This window comes from Fukomys damarensis, unplaced genomic scaffold, assembly GCF_012274545.1.
Source record: "Fukomys damarensis isolate Sample0158 unplaced genomic scaffold, DMR_v1.0_HiC HiC_scaffold_37, whole genome shotgun sequence".
Taxonomy (NCBI): Eukaryota; Metazoa; Chordata; class Mammalia; order Rodentia; family Bathyergidae; genus Fukomys; species Fukomys damarensis.
Window position 1 is genome coordinate 43,654,868 of NW_022900949.1, and position 20,973 is coordinate 43,675,840.

Below are 20,973 nucleotides of genomic sequence, written 5' to 3' on the forward strand. Positions count from 1 at the left end.
GAGGCAGGAGGATCGCTGTGAGTTCAAGACCAGCCTGGGCTACATAGTGAGTTCCAGGTCAGTCTCAACTACATAGTGAGACCCTGTCTCAAAAAAAAAAGTTGCCTAGGCTGGCCTCAAATTTTTTTGTTTGTTTGAGACAGGGTCTTACTATATATTTTAGACTGCCTTTGAACTCATCATGTAGCCCAAACTGATCTTGAACTCATGGTGGTCCTCCTGCCTCAGCCTCCCAAATGATGGCATTACAGGTGTGCACCACCACGCCTGGCTCTGCCCTTAAACTTTTGATTCCCTGTGTGTCAGACTCCTGAGTACCTGAGATTAGACATGTCCATGCCACCATGCCCAGTGAACTTTCTGGTTTCTGCTACAGAACACCCTGTTAGCTCATCGGGTCACTGTGGGGAGCTAGGTGAGCTGAGTTTATTAGTACTGCCATGACCCCTGGGCACTGAGTCAAGAACATTGCGTGCTTCAGGGACAGGATACAGATGAGTCTCTACTCCCTCCCTATGCCCTCTGAGGACATCAGACCTGGCCTGAGACCTGAAAGTTCCCCTCTGCTTCCTTCTGTGTGATGCCCCGCTCTGATCAGACCTGGCTGGGCCTAGAGGCTTGAGCTTCAGCCTTGCTGAGACCCCCAGGCTGCTCCATGCTCCACAAATTTATCAGCACCTCCATTATCCCCATCCCAGGTGCCAAGGCTTGCACTCAGTACCAGGGATGAAGCCATGTACCCTTGCATAGCCCTTGCCTCCTGAAGGCAAGAGTTTAGGGAGATAATAAGGTTCAGATGGGCAGAGGGAGGCTAGGCACAAGCTGGGGAAGAGGAGGGAGGGGGGTAGAAAAAGCTATGGAGGTCAGGAAGGAGCTCTTGGGAGACCAAGGATGCAAGGACAGGAAGGGAGTAGAGAGATGGTGGGGGAAAGAGGCTGCGTTTTAAACAGAAGGGACAGCAAAAGCACAGGCCCAATGTTGGGATTTACTGGGTAGATTTTAGGGCCTGAAAAATGTGTTGGAGGGCTATCAACAAGGTGGGCTTTGCACAGTCCTGTGAGGACTCAGCTTCTAGAAGGGAATCATAAGAGGGCTATGAGCACAGGAGGAACTCCATGCAGTTTAGGGTTTAGAATGATCGTTTTGACTGCTCTGATAGAAGATCAGTGGTTTTCAGTGTGGTCAGTGGCAACACCAGAAAAGTTGTTCAACATGGTTACCCGGGCCCCTGATGAATTAGGAAGGGGTGGGAGGAACACAGAAGAGTCCTCCAAGGATTGCCTGGATGACTCAGCAGTTTGAGTGCTTCTGGGTTTTGTTTGATTTTTGTTGTTGGTTTTATTTTATTATTTATTTACTTAGGTTTTGTTTGGTTTGATACTGAGAATTAAAACCAGCACCTCCACGGGTGGGTGAGTGCTCTATAAATGATCTATGTTCCCAGGCTCCTGGGGAACTCTGAGTTCACCAGACCCCACCAGACGCTCTGAGAACAGGTCCTGCGGTCAGGTGTTTGTGGGAAATGAGGCACCTTTAAGTGGCTTCTCTACCCATGGCCACTGCTGACACACAATCTCTTCAAATATCTTGCCAAAACCCACAAAAATAAAACCGGTTCACCTTTGTACAGCCCAGGTGAGTTATATAATATGCTTTCCTAACAACTGGAAACACACAAGAACACTCTATAAGCATTTAGTCACATGGAAAAATGCCAATTTAATGTATTTTGGTTTATTTTCTCTGGCTCTCTGTACCAGGTACAGAGTGACTGATCACTCCACAATTTCCCTTTGAAAAATGCCCAAATATCTCCACGATAGCCCAGATTAGACTTGGGTGATTTATAAACTGACTGACCTCTCTCCAGACTCTGTGAGGCTTCGTTATAGCCCCAGGCACACGTATGCTGACTCCCTGTGCTGCCCTGGGAGCCCAAGAGTTTGGGACAATCCAGGAATAAGATGATGTGAGGGAGAGCTGCCATCTGGGCCTTCCCAGAACAATGATCACCTGCAGTGCTCAGAGTGCCTGTCCCCTGAGTTCGCAATCAAGTCACAGGACAGCTTCTCTAGAAGCTTTTTTAAAAAATTGTTTTTTGCCCCCAAACCATCCTTTGGGCCCATATGACAGTTTATTTATGGAAGGCTTTCGGTGGCGGCGGCCGGCCCCTGCCTCCAGGGTGGGGAGCCATTCCTCCAGCTCCTGCAGAGCATCATGCACAGGCCTCTGACGCCTCAGGAGGTGGCCACCTCCCCTCACTGTAGATCAGATCCAGTCATCAGCAAGTCTTCCAGTAGTGAAGTTTAAGCAGAGACTTAGGAGCCAGATGGCCCAGGAAATGCTCAATGGGAACAGAATCAGAGCTGTCCTTGTCACAGGTATTAGAAGACACCTGGAACTACCAGGTCCATGCCTTTATTGATAGATGGAGAGACTGAGTCCTAGAAAGGACAAGGGGCTGCTCTGGTCAGACACCTGATTTGAGTGTCGCTGGTTCTCACTCTGGTGAGTCTGGAAATTTCCACAGGGTGTTCAGGGCCTTCAGGACAGCCTTGAACAGGGTGGCCACATAGAAGGACAGCAGAGGGGAGGGATGATGTCATTGATCTGTGGGGAGTGCAGGAGGAGAAAGGGACCCTGATGCTGCATCCCAGGGATCTTGGCAGCCCTTGGAGAAGGTGCGGGAGCTAGGAGTGAAGAATGAAGCAGTGTGACAACCCTGCACAGTCTAATCCTGCACAGCTCAGCCCATGAGCATGGGTTACCATGTGTGATGATGTCCCAACCATAGCACACTGTGGCTGTCCATGTGTGATAGTCTCACAACTCTGGGACACATGTAGCTGTATTTGTGTATTCCCTGTAGCAATGAGAATTTATACCTATCTGTGGCTTTCGGTGTTTAAGTGGCTGTCACCATGATCAGAGGGCTGAGCATGTGACTGTGTGGGGTGGGCATTTGTGACTTTAGGCAATGGGACTGTGTATATTTTGAGAGAGAGCCAGTGTGTGCACCTATGAATGTGGCAAGCAGGATACCCTGGCTGAAACTTGGCCCCAAGGAATTCTCACTTCAGAGTGGCCAGCAGTCTTCTGTCTGCTAGGACATAGGCAGGATTTGGAAAAACTATCTTCTAGATGTAGTTAGAAAATATACAGGGCTAGGGCTGGGGATTTAGCTCCATGGCACCATGCGTGCCTCACCAGCACAAGGTACTGAGTTCAATCTCTGTTTAAAAAAATAATTTAAAAATATATATGGGGGGGAGAGGGAGAGAGAGATTCCAAATATAAAAGTGAGACCCTGCTGGGCATGGTGGTGCATGCCTGTAATCCCAGCACTTGGGAGGCTGAGGCAGGAGGATCCCTATGAGTTTGAGACCAGCCTGGGATATATAGTGAGTTCCAGGTCAGTCTTAACTACACAGTGAGACCCTGTCTCTCTCAAAAAAAAAAGTGAGATCCTTTCTGGTTCTGGTGCAAAACCACATGCATCTTTTTATTTTCTGGCCAGTCAAGGACCCAGAGTGGGTGTTAGAGTCTGAGATGACTGTCTGCCACCTGCTCTGTAGACTATCCAACAAATCTTAGCTCCAAGAGGTTTCAGTTAACCCCTGGCTACACACATGCTCAAACACATGTGTATGAGGTCTGCAGATCAGTCTCTAGATCAGAGGTGGCCTATCCCAGAGTAAGCACAGAGGGAGGAGTTGAGGATGATGGTACAGACACCTTGGAGGGCTCATGTGAGCTGCTAAGTGCATGAATGGTCATGTGCTGGCTGTGTGGCAGGATTCAAGTGCTTATATGCCTTCCCAGGGCATGTTTCTGAAGCTACCTAAAATACTGGACGCCCAGAAAATAACCTCATGCAGGTCCTCCTGCTCCTCTCCATGCTCCTTGCTAACCATTATCAGCTTCCAGCAGTCCTCATTTACCTCTTTGCTAACACAGCCTGCCCACAAACTGCCCTGTCTTTGGGGCCTGGGGACTTACTCTTCTATACTCATTCACACATAGTCCACAGGTAGTCCTCACTTAATACCCACCCCATTCATTCATGCATCCATCACATGCTCCCTGAACACCTCCTGTGGACTGCCAGCCTGCTGACCTGCCCCAAACCCCCAGAATTATGAAGAAACAGTCCCAACGGACTCCAGTGTGGGTGGTTCAGCAAAGAGGAACCTGGGGCTACGTGGTCTGTTAGCTGTTACTAGAGGAAGCACTAAGCTGGTGTCACAACCAGGGCACTGCATCAAGCTAGACAGTCTCTGGAAGTTGAGCAAACGTGGGCTTCCACTCCTGTGGTCCCCAGGCTAGGTCTGGCACAGTCACCCTGTGTGAGGCCCAGGGTTGAGTTCCAAGGCTTCAGAGTTGTTTTCTCAAGGCCCATCTCTTGGCTGGCTCTCAAGGTCCCCTTAGTTGGGCCAACTGCCCCCTTTCCATCAGCTATACCAGACTCCGTGATTTCTGAGAGCTCAGAAGACTATGGACTTCCAGCTCCTCCTTGCTGCCACTCCTGCATGTCCTCCAGTGGCCTGGGGGAATCCCAGGTTCCTGTGGGCCTCTGCAAAGCCAATCCCGAGTCAGTGCTTCAAAGGGCTTAGCTCATTAGAATTGCAGGGTAGGGGGCAGGCTGACTTCTCCAAGGAGAGGGATCATCACTTAGCTATCAGCCCCTTGATGATTTTACTCACAACTCCAAGGCTGCATCAGGGCCATGACAATTCTAAATTGGATAAACGTCAGCATGTCCCAACACAGCTTGTATTGCACAAGGACCTATTATTAACTCAGTACCCATGGAGGCCAACATGCCTCTAGTCTGACTTCTCCAACCAGGCTATGGGCTTCAACTGAACCAAAACAGCTACCTTGCAAGAGTTTTGACAAAGGACTCTATGACTGAGGTTTGACTTTGAAAACACAGGCCTGATTCAAATCCCAACTCTTCTCTGAAGCTTTGGAAAAGTCATTTTTCTAAGTCTCACTTCATCTGTAGCCAAGAACTAACACTACCTTCCTGCTGTTTGCAGATACAGGTGACTCTAGCAAGGCAGTGTCCCACGGAGGCCTCACATCAGCCTTATACGTGTGAAGTATTAGGGTTCTTAGGGGAGACATGGGGGGACAGAGGGATGTAAGCATGAAGTCTGTAGGCAGGTGGGCAGGTTGGACGCAATGGCAGGACTTTTTCGTTATAGCTCATAGCAGAAGACCATCTCTGGAAAACAGTCTTTGCTCGTACAGCCATTAGGTGATTGAATGAGACCTATCCATATTACCCAGTAAAAACTGTTTTCAGATGGTAGCCACGAGTACCAAATCTCTTCAAAGCACATCTGGACTAGTGTTTAAGTAAACTATGGAGCCCATTGTCAAGCCAAGGTCACAAGCAGCATTTAGCCATCACAGAAAGTATCACTCCCAGGGTGGCCTTGCAGGCTGCTGGAGGCTGGAGGCGACGAGGGCAAACTCTGAAAACCCGGGTTCCATTTGACTGGTCCGTACAGAGACAGCCCTCAATCAGGTGGTGACTGTTGTTCCTTCAACCAAGAAGGTATAGAATGGTGTCAGGCCTGTGAGAGGAAGCAGGAGTACTGGGGCCCTGCTCCCTGTGATGGTAGACAAGTTCTGGAGTGTAGGACAGAAAACCCTTTCTGCTTCCAGGGCCCCTGAGGAGGTTGAAGAAGAGGACAGAGAAGCAATCTCTACCAAACTGCAAGCCCTGGTGCAGTTCTGCCTGGCCCAGGGCCCTGACCAGAGGTGGGAGATAGAAAGTGGACAATGTCCCCAAGTGTACAGGATCTAGAAGGAGTACTGTTTTCTGAAGCCATGGCTACCTAGAGGTTCCCAGAAATAAGCAACTTCTAAGTCAGGCTATCTGGTAACTGGCCTGAAGCTATGGTCAGCTTTCTTAGTTGGGCATTCAAACTGGAACTCACACCCAGAGTTGGAAACACCTCTGCTAAGACCTAAGGCCTTCAGTGCAGCTGTACCCTTATCCCTCCCACCTCCCTCAAACTCCCTGGAGTGGAGGACTAAACCAAAAGGCAGAAGCCAGAAAGTCAGCCATGCTTTCTGCTTGTTGGTTGGCTGTGTGACCTTGGACAAGTACTTGACCATTCTGAGCTTCTGTCCCATGTATGGGCCAATCAGTGAACGGGCTTATCCATTTACTTCAAGGGGCACCTGAGGATATACTCTGTGCAAAGTAACAGCACCAGGTCAGAAAACAGCTGCTGATACCACCATACTTGTTAACTGCATTACCATCCTCCCTGGCCTTCTCCTTATTGGCCGTGCTCACGTGCACTACTCCTCTACTGAGCTGCACTCTCTCCCTTTCTCCCACTGTTCCAGCTCCCCCTCCTCCAGACCAAAGGGTGCTAAGGGGCTGGGGATCTAGCTCAGTGGTCCTGCTGCCTGCCTTGCAAGCGCAAGGTCCCGAGTTCAATCCCCGTTCAATCCCCAGTAAAAAAACAAAACACACACACACACACACACACACACACACACACACACACACACACACAAAATAAAGAGTGCTAGGTAGGCCTTAAATGCCTACAGGGCTAGAGAGAAATGAAACTCCTGTATTGGAAGATAATCTCATTGCTGGCAGTGGCATGATTCTGGTAGCAGCTGGTTGGGAACCTGATCGCCTGGCTGTCTGCCATACACCCTCCTCTTTCTCGGCTCCAGACTCTGACTCCTCTTCCACCCTCTTCTTCCACTCCAGATCCCCATAGTCTTTGCTGAGATTCCTCGCCTGGCTGCTCTGTTCCAGGTGGCATCTCTTTGACACCAGATCTCAGTTCTGGCCTGCAATCCCTTCACATCATTCTCTAGTCAGAGCCCATAGCCGTGTTGTTATGGCCTTCAACAGCTCTTCTCTTGATGTCTGGACGCAAGAGGAGGCTCCCACACTGCGCACCCATCATCTGGTCAGAGAGAGTACCCAGCCTGCTGCGATTCCTGCCTGTAGCCCATCATCTCAAAGGATCCTGTTGTGGCCTTTCACACAAGCAGGGCTGAGGCATGAGGCCAAGCACCAGGCAAGCCACCCCTGGAAAGGCCAGTCCTTTCTAGAGAGCTCCTCACAGCTACCCTAATCCTTCCCCCACTCCCTGCCCAGAACTGCTTCAGAGATTGTGTACCCAGTGGGTGGGTCTAGAAAGCAGAACACCTGGGTCCCACTGCAGTCCAAATGTTACTTGCAAGTCTTCTCTCTCTGGGACCTCCCCTGTTCTAAACTGCTTAAGGCTGGGGACACACACAGATATCCTCAGGGCTGGGATATTGCCCCGGGGATGGGCAATTGAAGAAAGAATATCTTGCCTGGGTCACTTTTGTTTTGTTTGGTTTTGGAGGGTTGTAATGGGGGAATGTACTTAGTCCCTTTGCATTAAGCTTTGCATTAAGCTCCCCAGCCTTTTTTATTTTTTTACTTTAAGACAGGGTCTTGTTAAAAGCTATGAGAAATCTCCTGATCGTTAAATATTAACAACTAATTCAAATTTTAAAATAAGTGCAGCTTTTCTGCCATTGCACTGCTCTGGCACCATGTCATGGCATGATTATTTACTAAAACCTCAGTAGTCATGATGTTTTCTAACATATTTAAAATTGGACAATCACAGGGGCCGGGAATTTGGCTCAGTGATTCTGCCGCCTGCCTTGTAAGTGCAAGGTCCCTGAGTTTGATTCCTGGTACCAAAAAAAAAAAAAAAAAAAAAAAAAAAAGAGAGAGAGAGAGATTGAACAATCACAGACAGTTGGTGCTTGACATGGAGGGGAATATGGCTTACTCTGATTGAGACCTACACAGAGTGGAGGCATTGTTTTTAAAAAAATAATGACTGGAAGGGTAGCTCCACGGCAGAGCAGCTGCCTACCAATTGCCTAGGTTCCATCCCCAGCACCACAGAAGGAAAGAAGGAAGGAAGGAAGGAAAGAAAGGAAGACAGACAGGCAGGCAGGCAGGCATTTAGATTGTTTAAAAATAAAGAGGGGGGAGGGAGAGAGGGAAAGGAAGGGTGGGCCATGTAGATTGTTTAAAAAAAATAAAGCATTTAATTACTACAAAAATAAGCACAGTGTAGGCCAAAAAAAAAAAGCATGCCTGGGCCACAGTTTGTGGGTGCTGGGCTGGATTAAGGGGTCCTCTGGGGCTCTCCAGGAGACAGTACACTTCCCTGTGAGCCCCAGTCCAAATCTGCCTCCTGAAGTGTTTTAACAGCTCGGCTCCACTCCAGCTCCATTCTCACTTCACCAACCAAGGCCCACCCTTGCTCCATAACAGGCTTCTCATACACTGGTGCTGCCCTTCCTTGGCTGTCCCAGGTTAGCCAGAGCCTGAGAGTATCCCAAAGACAAACCAGGCTAAGACAAACCTAGATAAGACAGGTGCTAGGGGTTTAGAACCCTCCTGCCCTGCCCTCTCCAGTTCCATCTCATGTAGTGGTTCCTGGGCCCTGTCATTGTAACACCCACCCCCCCAGGGCAGAGTTGCACTGTTTGTAGCTTCTCTAGCTAAGCCACCTCACCCATCACTGTACAAGACACCTGCCAGTTCAGAGAACCCCTAGTCTAAGGCCACACCAAGTATCAGCAGCACAAACTAGAGTTTTGTTTTTATAGTACGCATACCTTGGTAGTCAACTGCTTTGAAACTCATTAAACTTATCAGTTGACTTTTTTGGTCTTTAAAATTTTTTTATTAATATATGTTTGTAGTACATAATGATAACATTCATTGTGCGGAATGGGTACATATACATAATACATCTTTTTCTTTTCTTTTTTTTTTTAAGACAGGGTCCCGCTACATAGTTCGGGTTGGCCTTGAACTCAATATGTAGCTCAGGCTGGCCTTGAACTACTTACTGGTAATCCTCCTGCTTCAGCTTCCCAACCCTGGGATTACAGGCATACATAATATATCTTAATTCTTTTTTTTCCTCCTTCCCTCCCCTCCACTTCTGCTAGTATCAGATTTATTTATTTATAAGTCCTTATAAAATTATCATGCATACAGATTAACAACTAGACTAATAGGCCAAAAAACATATAAAACATTTATACTAGATCAAGGTACACCTAGATACATTGTCTTTTTGTTTTTGTTTTGTGGTACCAGGGATCGAACTCGGGTCCTATTGCTTGCAAGGCAGGACACCGAACCGCTGAGCTAAATCCCCAGCTCTAGATACATTGTCTATGCTAGATTACAATAACTTTTTCCTCTCTCCCTTTTTTCCTATTATTTTGTGCTTTATTTATATATGAAGTTTTTCATATATGAGAAACCATTATATTTAATTAACTGTCTTATTTCATTCTTTTAACATTATCATCTCAAGATGTATCCATTTTTCTACAAATGACATATTTATCCTTTATGGTTCATTAGTACTCCACTGTGTATAAATACCACATCTATTTTTTCCATTCATCTGTTGATGGGCATATGGGCTATTTCCAAGATTTAGCTATTATGGATTGTGCTGCTATAAACATGGGTATGTATGCATCACTGTGGCATGATATCTTTAACTCTCTTGGGACAATACCTAGAAGGGGAATACTTGGGTCAAGTGGAATTTCTATTTTTAGTTTTTTGAGGAAACTGAATACTGATCTCCACAGTAGTTGTCCAGTTTACACTCCCACAAACAATGGAGAGGGGCTTCTCTCACCCCTCCCCACAGCCTCACCAGCCTTTGTTATTGATTTCTTAATGATAGTCATTCTTCCTGGAGTGAGATGGAATCTCAGTGTTGTTTTAATTTGCATTTCTCAAATGGCAAGCAATGCTGAGCTTTTTTCATGTATTTATTGGCCATTTGTATGTCTTCATCTGAGAAGTGTCTATTCATTTTAAATGCCCATTTTTTTTGGCTGAGTCTTTAAATGGGGGGGGGGCTAAATTTTTTGAGATTTGTCTTGTTTTTTCCAAAAAAGGTCTTGCTATATAGTTTAGGCTGGCCTTGAACTCACCATATAGTCCAGGCTGGCCTCAAACCCGTGGTGATCCTCCTGCTTCAGCCTCCTGAGTGCTAGGGATGACAGGTGTGCACCACTATACCAAGCTACGATGTATTTTTTGATGCAAAAATTTTGTCTTAGTATTCACTGTTTGTTTTGGTACTCAACATGCAAGCTAGAACTTGGTGTTGACAGCCTCCTGGCTCCTACCTTTTCCAGTCAAAACAATTTGTTTGGTACTTGTGCCTCCTAAGGAAATTAATGATGAGTACCAAGGAGCCACTGTAATGGAGTCAAACCCAAGGCCTCACACATGCTAAATGCTCTACCACTAAGCTACACCCTCAGTCCAGATTGGATGTTTTGTTTGTCTTCAAAGCTGTTTCATTTCCAGTGAAGTCTCTTTGAGGGGAAGACTCAGGATTTTTTTTTTTTTGGTCTGGCTGACCAATGAGAAAACTGAGGCCCAGAAAAAGCAGTAAGCTTGCTCAAACTGAGCTACTTGACCCTCAGTGCTAAAACAGCCCCTGGGGTCTAAAATGGGAAGGAGGGATTCCAGAGCAGGATTGCCATTTTCCTTCTGCCTTGACCACCAGAAGGGTTCTTTGTGCAGGAGCCCCTGACAGAGATGCAGCCTGGGTGTGTGAGAGGAATAGCTCCAGTATTGGGAGCAGAATGAAAGCTGACCTTGCTGAATGCAGCAGCTTGGGCTCCCTTACCAAGGGATGGAGGAGATGTAAGATGTATTCCTACTGAAGAGGCAGAGGAGAGGAAAGGGAGCCTCAGAGGGGCAGGGGGAAAAGGAAGGAGACAGGAAGGAGAGTTAGGGATTGCAACCGGTCAAGAATAGGGCCCACCCCTTCTCAGCCCCTAAGCAGGAAAGGTAACTTCTGCTTCACAGATACCAGAACCAAAGCTTAAGGCTGGGGTAATTTGCTCAAGATCTCAGGGACAGAATATAGCACAGATAGGATTAGAACTCATGCTTTAACCTTACTTTCAAGGTTTCTTAGCCAATGAAGGTTATCCCAACAAGAGGCCCCAAGACACCCTACCCACACAGCACCAGAAGAGTGGCCTGGTTAGAATGCAGATTCCTGGACCAGGATCAAAGCCACATGGGATAGGGCTCTGCATTTTGAGCAGTATTCCAGTGGTTGAGTCTGGGCCCTGGGCAGCCCTGTGTCTCAATTAGGGCCTCTTTGACCCGACCTGCCCCACCTCCTGGCTGTAACCATGGAGCCTAGCTACTCAGGCTGACTCAACCCCCACTCCCAGGCCTGGGCCTCTCTCAATCTAGGCCTTAGTATAGACCTGTCCTTCCAGCCAGTGCCTGTTTCTTTTTTGGATGCCTTCCTGGTGGCTGGGGTCCCTCTCCTTCCTGATGGAGTAAAGCATAAGGAACTGTTTACAACATTCTATTTCACTTCCCTTGTGAGGCTGCCTGTTCCCAGCCTTTCTCTGTGTTAAACAGGAAAACTCCCAGAGGGCTGGAGATTGTTGGTTTAAACAATGAGCCTGTGCAATCCATGACTTCTCCTGGTCCTTCTGCCAACCGTAAGTGGCAGACCTGAGAGAGCTGTACAAATGAGGAGGATTGCCCATGGCCACAGCCAAGGGAGATTCAGGTCTGCTGCAACATTCAGTTCTTTCTGCTTCGACTTTGCTGCTCATAGCCCAAATAGCCCTGTGAGGCAGGCAGAACAAGGATTACTATCCCACTGCCCAGCTAAGGACAGCAAGACCCAGAGCAGAACAGAGCCATCAACACCATCCTTATCTTGTCCCCACTTGAAGCTGTCTGAAGCCAAGTGCTGACCTCTATTCCCTCCTGTGCCCAGGACTATTAGTGGGATTGGGCAGAGGTGGGTCTGGGACTCCAGACCAGGGCCCTCATCCTGGACTGGTCCCAGTGCCACTTGGGACCCAGGAGACTCCTCTGCACCTACCTGACTCACCTTGTCAGCCTTGCAACTGGCTAGGGCTGAGAGCGAGGGAACTGGGAAGTACCTGAACACACCCTGGCAGCCACTGCTCTGGACTTTGTGCCCAGTTAGGGAAGGTGCACCATAATGGTCCTTTCCCCTAGTGGACAAGTACAGCTCCGACCTGGCACATATCCTGCCTAGACCAATATGGTCCACACTGGGAAAGGCGTCCTTATTGGCATTCCTGAGAAGGATCTGCCAAGCCCTCTCCTTCAGAATGGGTCTCAAAGAGGCTCACTGGAGGCATGGCCCAGCTCTAAACACTGGAATGGAGTCTTAAACCATCCAGCTGGTGCCCAGAGTGGGAAAGAAGGATTTCGAACACTGCTCAACGGAAAGTAAGAATAATACCTGATATGTGTTGACCCTGCACCAACTCCACCCTACCTGCCTCCAGCAGATACTCAGAGCTATGAAGCAAGTTCCATCCAGCCTTACTCCTCTGTCTCCTCTCTGAATCATTTCATTATCCTGGGTCAGGAAGATCCTCCGCTGGGTCTCCAGTTTCTGCTTCTTCCTTTCCAATTTTAACTCCTTCCCTCCAGTCATGCGGAACCCTCACCACCACTGCCTCCTTGAATCCCGAAGCACTTCCTCTGGGCCCCCAGTGGGGTGCAACCTACCAAAGATCCTAGCCCAGGGCCCTTCTGTCATATCCTAGACATACATTTTCACTGGTAAAAACAGGGCCCTCAGTTGGCCCTAGAGGCACTTGGCCTCTGACCTTGACCTTTCATGTCCAACAGTGAAACGCAGGGTTCTAACGCAGTGAGTAGGGAGGCAGCAGGAAGTACAGGACGAGGTCTGGAAAGCGAGCCTCTGCCACGCCGCGCCGTACCCTCATTCTCCAGGAAGGCGAGTGTGGTCGTAGGGGGTCCCCAGCTGACGTCAAGCACACGCAGCAGGTCTCCACTCCGCCCCGCCAGTATCTGGCGCGACACGGCGCCTGCGCAGAGAAAGGCCCGCCTACTGCGCTTGCGCAGCGGTCGCTCCAGCGGTATATTAAAGTGGCAGGGTCGCGGCCTGAAACTTTGCGGACAAGGGCAACGGTTAGTTTGGACTTCTCCGTTTGAGCACTCACCGCCGACCCCGCCTCCGCCGAGAGCCCCACTCAGGTGAGAGCCGTCGCTTGCCGGCATCAGGAGCTCCCGGGAGTCCGTCCAACCCCGGCCCCGCTTCCCTGGCCACTGAGACCCCATCCCCCACCGCCCTTCACCTGCGCCTTGGCCAGCCTTCATCTTCCAGGCCTTTTGCCTAATTAATGCCTCCGCTTCCCTTCTTTGACTTGGCTGCTTTAGAATTCCTTTCTCGTACCCTGCCCATTATCTCGAGCCCTTGACTCCGGTACCTTCTGACCCTACTCCCCGGGATTCCTTCCACCAGACTGGATTCTCTCACGTGCCTAACCCTCGTCCCTGCTCCTGGCGTTCTCTAAGCTCCGCAGCTGTACGGGCATGACGGTGGCGGGGAGGGGTCCCTGCTTCGGACTCAGAGCTTGGCTGGATGCCTTCCTCAGGTTTGGAGCTTGGGGACCCGGAGAAGGCCAGGATCCCTAGGAATCCTCCCTGCCTGAAGTGACTGGCTTCTTCCCTAGCCTTACTTCTCCACCTGGTGAGGGTTAGGATGTCTTATCTGCACATTGCATCTCCCTCAGGAAGCCTCCTGAACCTGTTCCTGACTTGTTCCTCATCTTTCCACCCTCTGTTATTTTGTTGTTGTTTATATGTTGTTTATTTTGTTTGTTTTTGTTGTTTGTTTTTGAGACAGAGCCTTGCTATGTAGTTCAGGCAGGCCTTGAACTCACTGTGTAGTCCAGGATGACCTCAAACTCAGTGATCCTCCTGCCTTAGCCTCCCAAATGCTAGGGTTACAGGTGTGTGCCATCAGGCCTGCCTCCACCTATTAGTTGTATTTCTGTGTTTGGTGAAGTTACTTTTTGAGTATTTTTCCAAAGAGCTGGAGAATAAAAAATAAGCTGGTGACCTGGGCAGTGTGGTCACCACTTCATTTTTGAGTCCTGCATCAGTGATGTTGTTGAGTGAAGGACTCTTGGTATAAACCGATGATGACACCTGAACCCGGTAACCTTGCGGTGTGGTACTGTATTTGCCAGAGTATTAACAAGTGCTGATGTCACTCTTCATCAGTCTTTCTACAGGAGCCGTACTCTTCCTGAACATGGAGACTGTTGTTCGCCGCTGCCCCTTCTTATCTCGTGTCCCGCAGGCCTTTCTGCAGAAGGCAGGCAAATCTCTGTTGTTCTATGCCCAGAACTGCCCCAAGATGATGGAAGTTGGGGCCAAGCCAGCCCCTCGGGCTCTGACCACTTCAGCAGTACACTGCCAGCAGATCAGAGAAACCCCTCCGGCCAGTGAGAGTAAGTGTCAGCAGCTAAGGTGCAGGTGGCGATGTGTATTCTCCCTACTACACGAGAACCAATTCCAGGCCTTGGTGGTAGAGAAGGCCCCCCTGGGGGAGAGCTCAGATCTGTGTGCCAATTAATTCCTGTCATTATCACCTTAACCCTTTGGGTGGGCACTTGTAGTGTTCCTGGCTTTTAAGGTGAAATGTGGCCAGTGTTTCACATTCCAGGTTTCTGGAGTGCCTGTTTCTTTAGAGCCTCATGCAAGTATTCATTTGGAATATTCTGTTCCAACCTTTCAGTAAATAATTGGTCTTTGATTTTAATCTTGGCCTTCAAAGTCTCAAACCTCTAAAAGGTGATTTTTTTTTCAAGACTTTCTTTGTTGCAAAATGCATAAAATATATAATTAACCATTTTAACCACTTAAGTGTACAGTTCAGTTGTATTGAGCACATGTTGTACAATGATTACTACCATCCATCTATAGAAGTGTCTTCATCTTCCCAGTCTAAAATTCTGTGCCTTTTAAACATTAACTCCCGTTCTCCCTCCCCCACCCCCTGGCAACCACCATTTTGCTATCATTTTGACTGCTCTAAGAACTTCATGAAAGTGGAATCCTGCCAGGTGTGGTACTGCCTGCCTGTAATCCCAGCACTCAGGAGGCTGAGGCAGGAGGATTACTGTGAGTTCAAGGCCAGTCTGGGCCACATAGTGAGTTCAAGTCCAGCCTGAACTACCTAGTGAAAAAATCCCATGGTACAGTATTTGTTAGTGATTTTCTTTTAAACACCTGGGTCTATTTTATATCTAAATTTGGGGGGGAGGTTCTAGGGATGGATTAAACTCAAGGCTTTCATGTTGAGCTACACCTCCCTTTCCCCACTTTTTTTTGAGGCGGGGTCTTACATGTTGCACAAGCTGGGCTTGAACTTTGGACTCTTCCTGCCTCAGTTTCTTAGAATGCTAGGGTTACAGGCATCTCACCTAGCATATTTTGTGTATAAATTTTTAAGTTCTGGTTTTAATAGTCCAGAGGTAAAGGTAGTCTTGGTCTGGTTCTGCCAGGAGAGGTTTTTCAGATTTCACTTAATCCTAGGGAGTGTTTCACTTTACTGTCTCTTACATTTATTCTCTAGGTGTGGACCTGTGAGAAAGGAGTGTTTTTTTTCTTCTTTAGGAAGGAATTAATCTTTTGTAGGATTTATTCTCAGGAGTTGTCTTTTTTACCAGAATGTTTGCAGTGGTGATGTTTTGAATTACAAGCCTCTTTTCTTTTTTCTAGAATTTATTTAACAAATATGTATGACTTTTATAATGAATGAAATTAACTTCAAAATAACTTTTGGCTTTCCTTTGTAGAAAATTTTAATGAAAACTGTTCTGAGACACCTTATCCAAATTGTAGGAAAGGCTAACTTCAAAATAACTTTTGGCTTTCCTTTGTAGAAAATTTTAATGAAAACTTTTGAGATACCTTATCCAAATTGTAGGAAAGACTAGACAATGACTCACAGAAGTATTCCTAAATGATGAAGAAAGACTTTGCTAAAAGGAAGGTGAACAAACTTGCTGAAAAAGAAAGGGAATCATTCTAAATAGAAGCATAATTACCAGCCAGCTGTGTTAAGTCAGCAGCCTCCTTTGATGACTTTAGAGAAAAGTAGGTGAGGTATGTGAATGTAATCTACCCTTATTTTTTCCTTAGTTTACAGTAGTTTGAACTCTTATTAGATAGTAACATAAATTTTAGTCTGTTTAGAAGAAAACTAAAAGTTTTTTGTTAAGCAACAAGCAAGTTTATCAAGAATCTGTTATAAAATATCTTTTAAAATATTATAAAATATTAACAGAGAAAAATTATCTGAATACTTTGATTACTTTAGAAAGTTTTCCTCTCCTAAAATATATTGAGTGCATGTGAGGTAGAAATTACTGGCAGTGATTCAACTCAAGAGCTCTGGGTTGTCTAAAACAAGGACAGGATACATTTTCGGATCTCTAAGGAGAAATATTCAGTGTTTGAGCTGTAACTGGAATGTGCCAGTGAGCCTTTCACGGGAGCATTGCTTCCAGTGAGGCAGATAAGAAAACAGATTAGCAAGACCTAATAAAAATAATCTTGCATCTGGACTGTGAGGTAAAATAAATGCAAAGCTTATCTTGGAGGCAATGAAAGAAAAATGTTGGTGGTTTTCTTGTGTACCATGCAACTGGGTCTAATGCTTCATTTTTTTTTTCCATTTCCTCCCTCAGAAGACAAAACTGCCAAAGCCATTGTCCAGCAGACTCCTGATGGATCCCAGCAGACTCCAGATAGCACACAGCTTCCGTCTGGTCATCCCTCACCTGCCACAAACCAGGGCACTGCGAGCAAATGCCCTTTCCTGGCAGCACAGATGAGCCAGAAGGGCAGCAGTGTCTTCTGCAAAGCCAGTCTGGAGCTTCAGGAGGATGTACAGGAGATACGTGCTGTGCGGAAAGGTAACAGATGAGATGTGACCATTAGAAAGAGCGAAGAGGTCATTTTGGCTCCTGGCACCCTCAGTTCTAAGTGTGAGCTATTATTAAGACTGTATTTGTGTAGACATCTTCCTCTTTTAGGGACAAGGAGGAAGGTCCTCAAGATAGAGAATTATGTTGCAAAATGTAGGATTTTCTTTCTGGTGGGTGTGTAGGATGTGGCCAGCTTTTTAAGTAACTGTTTAATGTCTCAAAATACCAGTCTTGCCTGCTTCCAACAGTCCTTTGTTCTTTGGTCTTTCCCACCACTTAATAGAACAAAAGGTAGAAATAATGATCCTACTGAAGTCTGCAGTAAGTGCTGATCCCAAGACTCCCCAGTCGCATGCTCTACTGATGGTCACTGAATGGCAATCTTAATTCCAGCTGAGCCCCAAAGCCCCCAGAGTTTCACCAGCAGACATTATACGTGTGAGCCAGACATAGAGGTACATGTCCATAATCCCAACACTTGGGAGACTGCAGGAGGCTCACGAGTTGAATGCCAGGGTGCACTACAAAATACCTTGTCTCAAAAAAAAAGAAAAGATAAATATGCCTATGGTCCAAATAGTTTTCCATGAAAAATATAGAGAATAGGGCAGGTAGTAAAAGGGGTGGAATAGTAATGGCATACTAACCAGCTAGAAAATTTTGAATTTTTAAAATCTTAATTATTTATTTATTTACTATTGTTCTTTTCTTTCTTGCTTGCTTACTTTTTCTTTTTTTGTAACGGGGCTCAAACTCAGGGCCTTGCTCTTACATGATAGGCACCATGCCACTGAGCTAAATCCTCGGCCCTGTTTTTGGTTTTTTGAGACAGGGTCTCACTATGTAGCCTAGGCTGGCTTCCAACTCATGGCAGTCCTCTTGCTTCAGCCTCCTGAGTGCTGGGATTACGGACATTCCCAGCTGGATTTTAATGTTCATTAAAGCTGATTAACTAGTAGGCCTAAAAATAAAGCAGCATGAAAGATGGCCATTTCAGTAAATAAGTTAGAAGATGTTTCATACCTCAGTTATAACTAACTTTGTTATCATGTATCACAAATATATTCAAACTTAAAAAACTAACTTTGGTTTTGATCAGCTTTTTTGTGAACTAGGTAGTAATCTATTCTGGATGGTGTATCTCAAAAGTGTTGTAAACTCAGTATAGAATATCACTCCCATTTGCCTGTTACAACTTTTGTTACAGAGGTTGCCCAAACCTCAGTGAACCCCAGTGTGATCAGTGTGAGGACCGATGGAGAGGATCCAAGTGGATTGCTGAAAAATTTCCAGGACATCATGCGAAAGCAAAGACCAGAAAGAGTATCTCATCTTCTTCAAGATAACTTGCCAAAGTGTAAGTCACATTGTTATTTGCCTGATGTAGGACAGAGTTTATAACTTATATTTACATCAGAGGGCCAGGGATTTAGCTCAGTGGTGCTGCCACCTGCCTCACAAGAGCAAGCACCCGAGTTTGATCCCCAGTACCAAAAAAAATGTATATCAGATAAAAAAAATCATGTGGTGAGTTCAGAGTCGAAAGTCATGCCCTTGCTAGAGTAAGTAGGTGTTCTTGGTCTTTGTGACAAGTGGTGCTGGTGGTCAGCTTTCTCTCTTTTCAAATCCGCCACTTCCATTCTTGGTGTTGTACCAAACACTTGACAGCGCACAGTCTGGTTTACCCCTTACAAGATGAGAACATAAAATCACTTGCCCAGAATATCCCTGCTATGAAGTAGCCACAATAGGACTTGAACTCAGGTGTATCTTTCACCAAATCCTAGATGTGCTTCTTAACCTTCAGACTGTACTGTCTTTTGTTTGACTTTTAGCTGTTTCCACTTTTCAATATGATCATTTCTTTGAAAAGAAAATTGATGAGAAAAAAGATGACCACACCTATCGAGTTTTTAAAACTGTGAACCGGAGGGCACATATTTTCCCCATGGCAGATGACTATTCGGACTCCCTCATCACCAAAAAGCAAGTGTCAGTCTGGTGCAGTAATGACTATCTAGGGATGAGTCGCCATCCACGGGTGTGTGGGGCAGTTGTGTAAGTATCCCTGGTTTTCCAATACCACTGGCATTACTTGGCAAAACATTAATGATTTATACAGATTAGAACTTTTGTGGGGGGAATATTCACCTGAAAGTGTAGCACAGAAAAATGCTATTCTTAGCCTTTGAAAATATCTACAGATTACTTTTTAGTTTCTCCCACTATTCTGAAGATGCGGTCAGATGAAACTTCAAGCCCAGGTTTCATAATGAGAGAGCTGCTGGGTCAACATAAGTTTTAGTCTCCTGGATCCTGGAGGGAGGACTAGTTCACATGGTGTTTAGAACCTTAAGTTTTATTTATCTGTCTCTGCCTTTCTCCATCCCCGTTCCCCCCATCCCCACAGGGAGACTTTGAAACAACATGGTGCTGGGGCAGGTGGTACAAGAAATATTTCTGGAACTAGTAAATTTCATGTGGACCTGGAGAAGGAGCTGGCTGACCTCCATGGGAAAGACGCAGCACTCTTGTTTTCCTCGTGTTTTGTGGCCAATGACTCAACCCTCTTTACCTTGGCTAAGATGATGCCAGGTAAGGAATCCTGGCATGCGTTTCTTAGTGATAACAGTGACTTACCAAAGCCCTCAACTGAGAGAGTAACAGTCCTAGCTGGGAATATTTCCTCTTTACACATGAAGTGCTAATTGTACCATAGGAGTTACTGTAGAACATGATACAAATGAAGATTCATGGTCAGGGATTTAGCTCAGTGGTGCTGCTGCCTGCCTCGTAAATACAAGGTCCTGAGTTCTTTGTTTTTTTTTGGGGGGGGGGTTGGTTTTTTTGAGATAGGGTCTCACATCTCACTATGTAGTTGTAGTTGAGACTGACCTGGAGCTCATTATGTAGCCCAGGCTGGTCTCAACTCACCCACAATCCTCCTGCCTCAGCCTCCCAAGTGCTGGGATTATAGGCATGCGCCACCATGCCCAGCTCTCAAGGTCCTGAGTTCAACCCCCCGTACCAAAAAAAAAAAAAAAAAAAAAAAAAAAAAGAAGAAGAAGATTCAAACATGAAAGGTATGAGCTGGGTGTGGTGACACACACTCATAATCCCAGCACTAGGGAGACTGAGGCAGGAGGATCATGAGTTTGAGGCCAGCCTGGGTTATGTAGCAAGACTGAGACAAACAAAAAAAGTCCATATCCTTAAGCTAATTCCCTTAGATGTGCTTTGTATTCCAAGAAATTCTTTTGGAGAAATCTCTTGCTTATTTTCAGTTATCTCTTAATTGAGTTTGGAGTGAGGTACCTGGATGTGAAGGCAGACTGACTACTCTTCACGGGATTATTCCTTTGAATCTTCTCAAAGGAGAAGTACGAGCTAGTTATGCCAGAACAAAAACTGGTACAGGGGTTTCCTTTTACTAATGGGCATTTTCAGTACCTTTTCAGGAAAGAGTGTGCTGTCTTTGTCTAGAAAACAAGTTTTCTGTGACGTAGGTGGCAGTAAATGGCACGTTTTATCATGTTAGGTTGTGAGATTTACTCGGATTCCGGGAACCATGCTTCCATGATCCAAGGGATTAGAAACAGCCGCGTGCCAAAGTATATCTTCCGCCACAATGATGTCGGCCACCTCAGAGAACTGTTGCAAAGATCTGACCCCTCCGTCCCTAAGATTGTTGCGTTTGAAACTGTCCACTCCATGGATGGTAAGTTTAAACACAACCTAGTCTAAAATCTGAAATGAAAAAGCGAGACCTAAACTGTCTTGGGGCCGGGGGTGTAGCTCAGTGGTAGAATATATGCTTAGCGTGCTCACAGCTCTGGGTTTGATCCATAACATTCCCCCTGCCTCCCCCAATGTATAGTGTCTTGTTGTTGTTGTTGTTTTAATGTATAGTGTCTTGTTTTTTGTGTTATATTTTTCTTTTGCTCTCTGATGTGATTTGTAATCTATAGTCATTGTATAGGTGTGTGTGAGTTTGGATTTTCCACTCTTGACTTTTACTAGGTTCTGTGAGACTACCAAGGTAATATAGAAATTAGGGGAAATTTGTTTTCTTCCTAACATTAAAAATGATACTTTGGGTAAAAAAAAAAAAAAAAAAAAAAAAAAAAA

At 46.2% G+C, this 20,973-nt stretch overlaps 2 protein-coding genes across 4 annotated transcripts in view; one reads left to right on the forward strand and one right to left on the reverse strand.

Moving 5' to 3' along the window:
- The window catches only part of Poc1a (POC1 centriolar protein A), a 106,559-nt gene extending 93,670 nt beyond the window's left edge, over window positions 1-12,889 (reverse strand). Inside the window, exon 1 of the mRNA XM_010625423.2 lies at window positions 12,823-12,889. Coding sequence (XP_010623725.1) covers window positions 12,823-12,828 — 6 coding nt within the window. The 5' untranslated portion in view covers window positions 12,829-12,889. The remainder of the gene's footprint in view (window positions 1-12,822) is intronic.
- A 54-nt stretch (window positions 12,890-12,943) lies between these two features.
- Window positions 12,944-20,973, forward strand: part of Alas1 (5'-aminolevulinate synthase 1) — a 14,831-nt gene continuing 6,801 nt past the window's right edge. The window contains exons 1-7 of one of the 3 annotated variants that reach the window (XM_010625427.3): window positions 12,944-13,099; window positions 14,132-14,361; window positions 16,606-16,833; window positions 18,053-18,202; window positions 18,681-18,903; window positions 19,256-19,440; window positions 20,384-20,563. In XM_010625427.3, coding sequence (XP_010623729.1) covers window positions 14,163-14,361; window positions 16,606-16,833; window positions 18,053-18,202; window positions 18,681-18,903; window positions 19,256-19,440; window positions 20,384-20,563 — 1,165 coding nt within the window. In that variant the 5' untranslated portion in view covers window positions 12,944-13,099; window positions 14,132-14,162. Of the gene's footprint in view, window positions 13,100-14,131; window positions 14,362-15,760; window positions 16,022-16,605; window positions 16,834-18,052; window positions 18,203-18,680; window positions 18,904-19,255; window positions 19,441-20,383; window positions 20,564-20,973 lie in introns of those variants that run through there. The other 2 variants (XM_010625428.2, XM_010625429.3) reach the window with 2 other exon arrangements.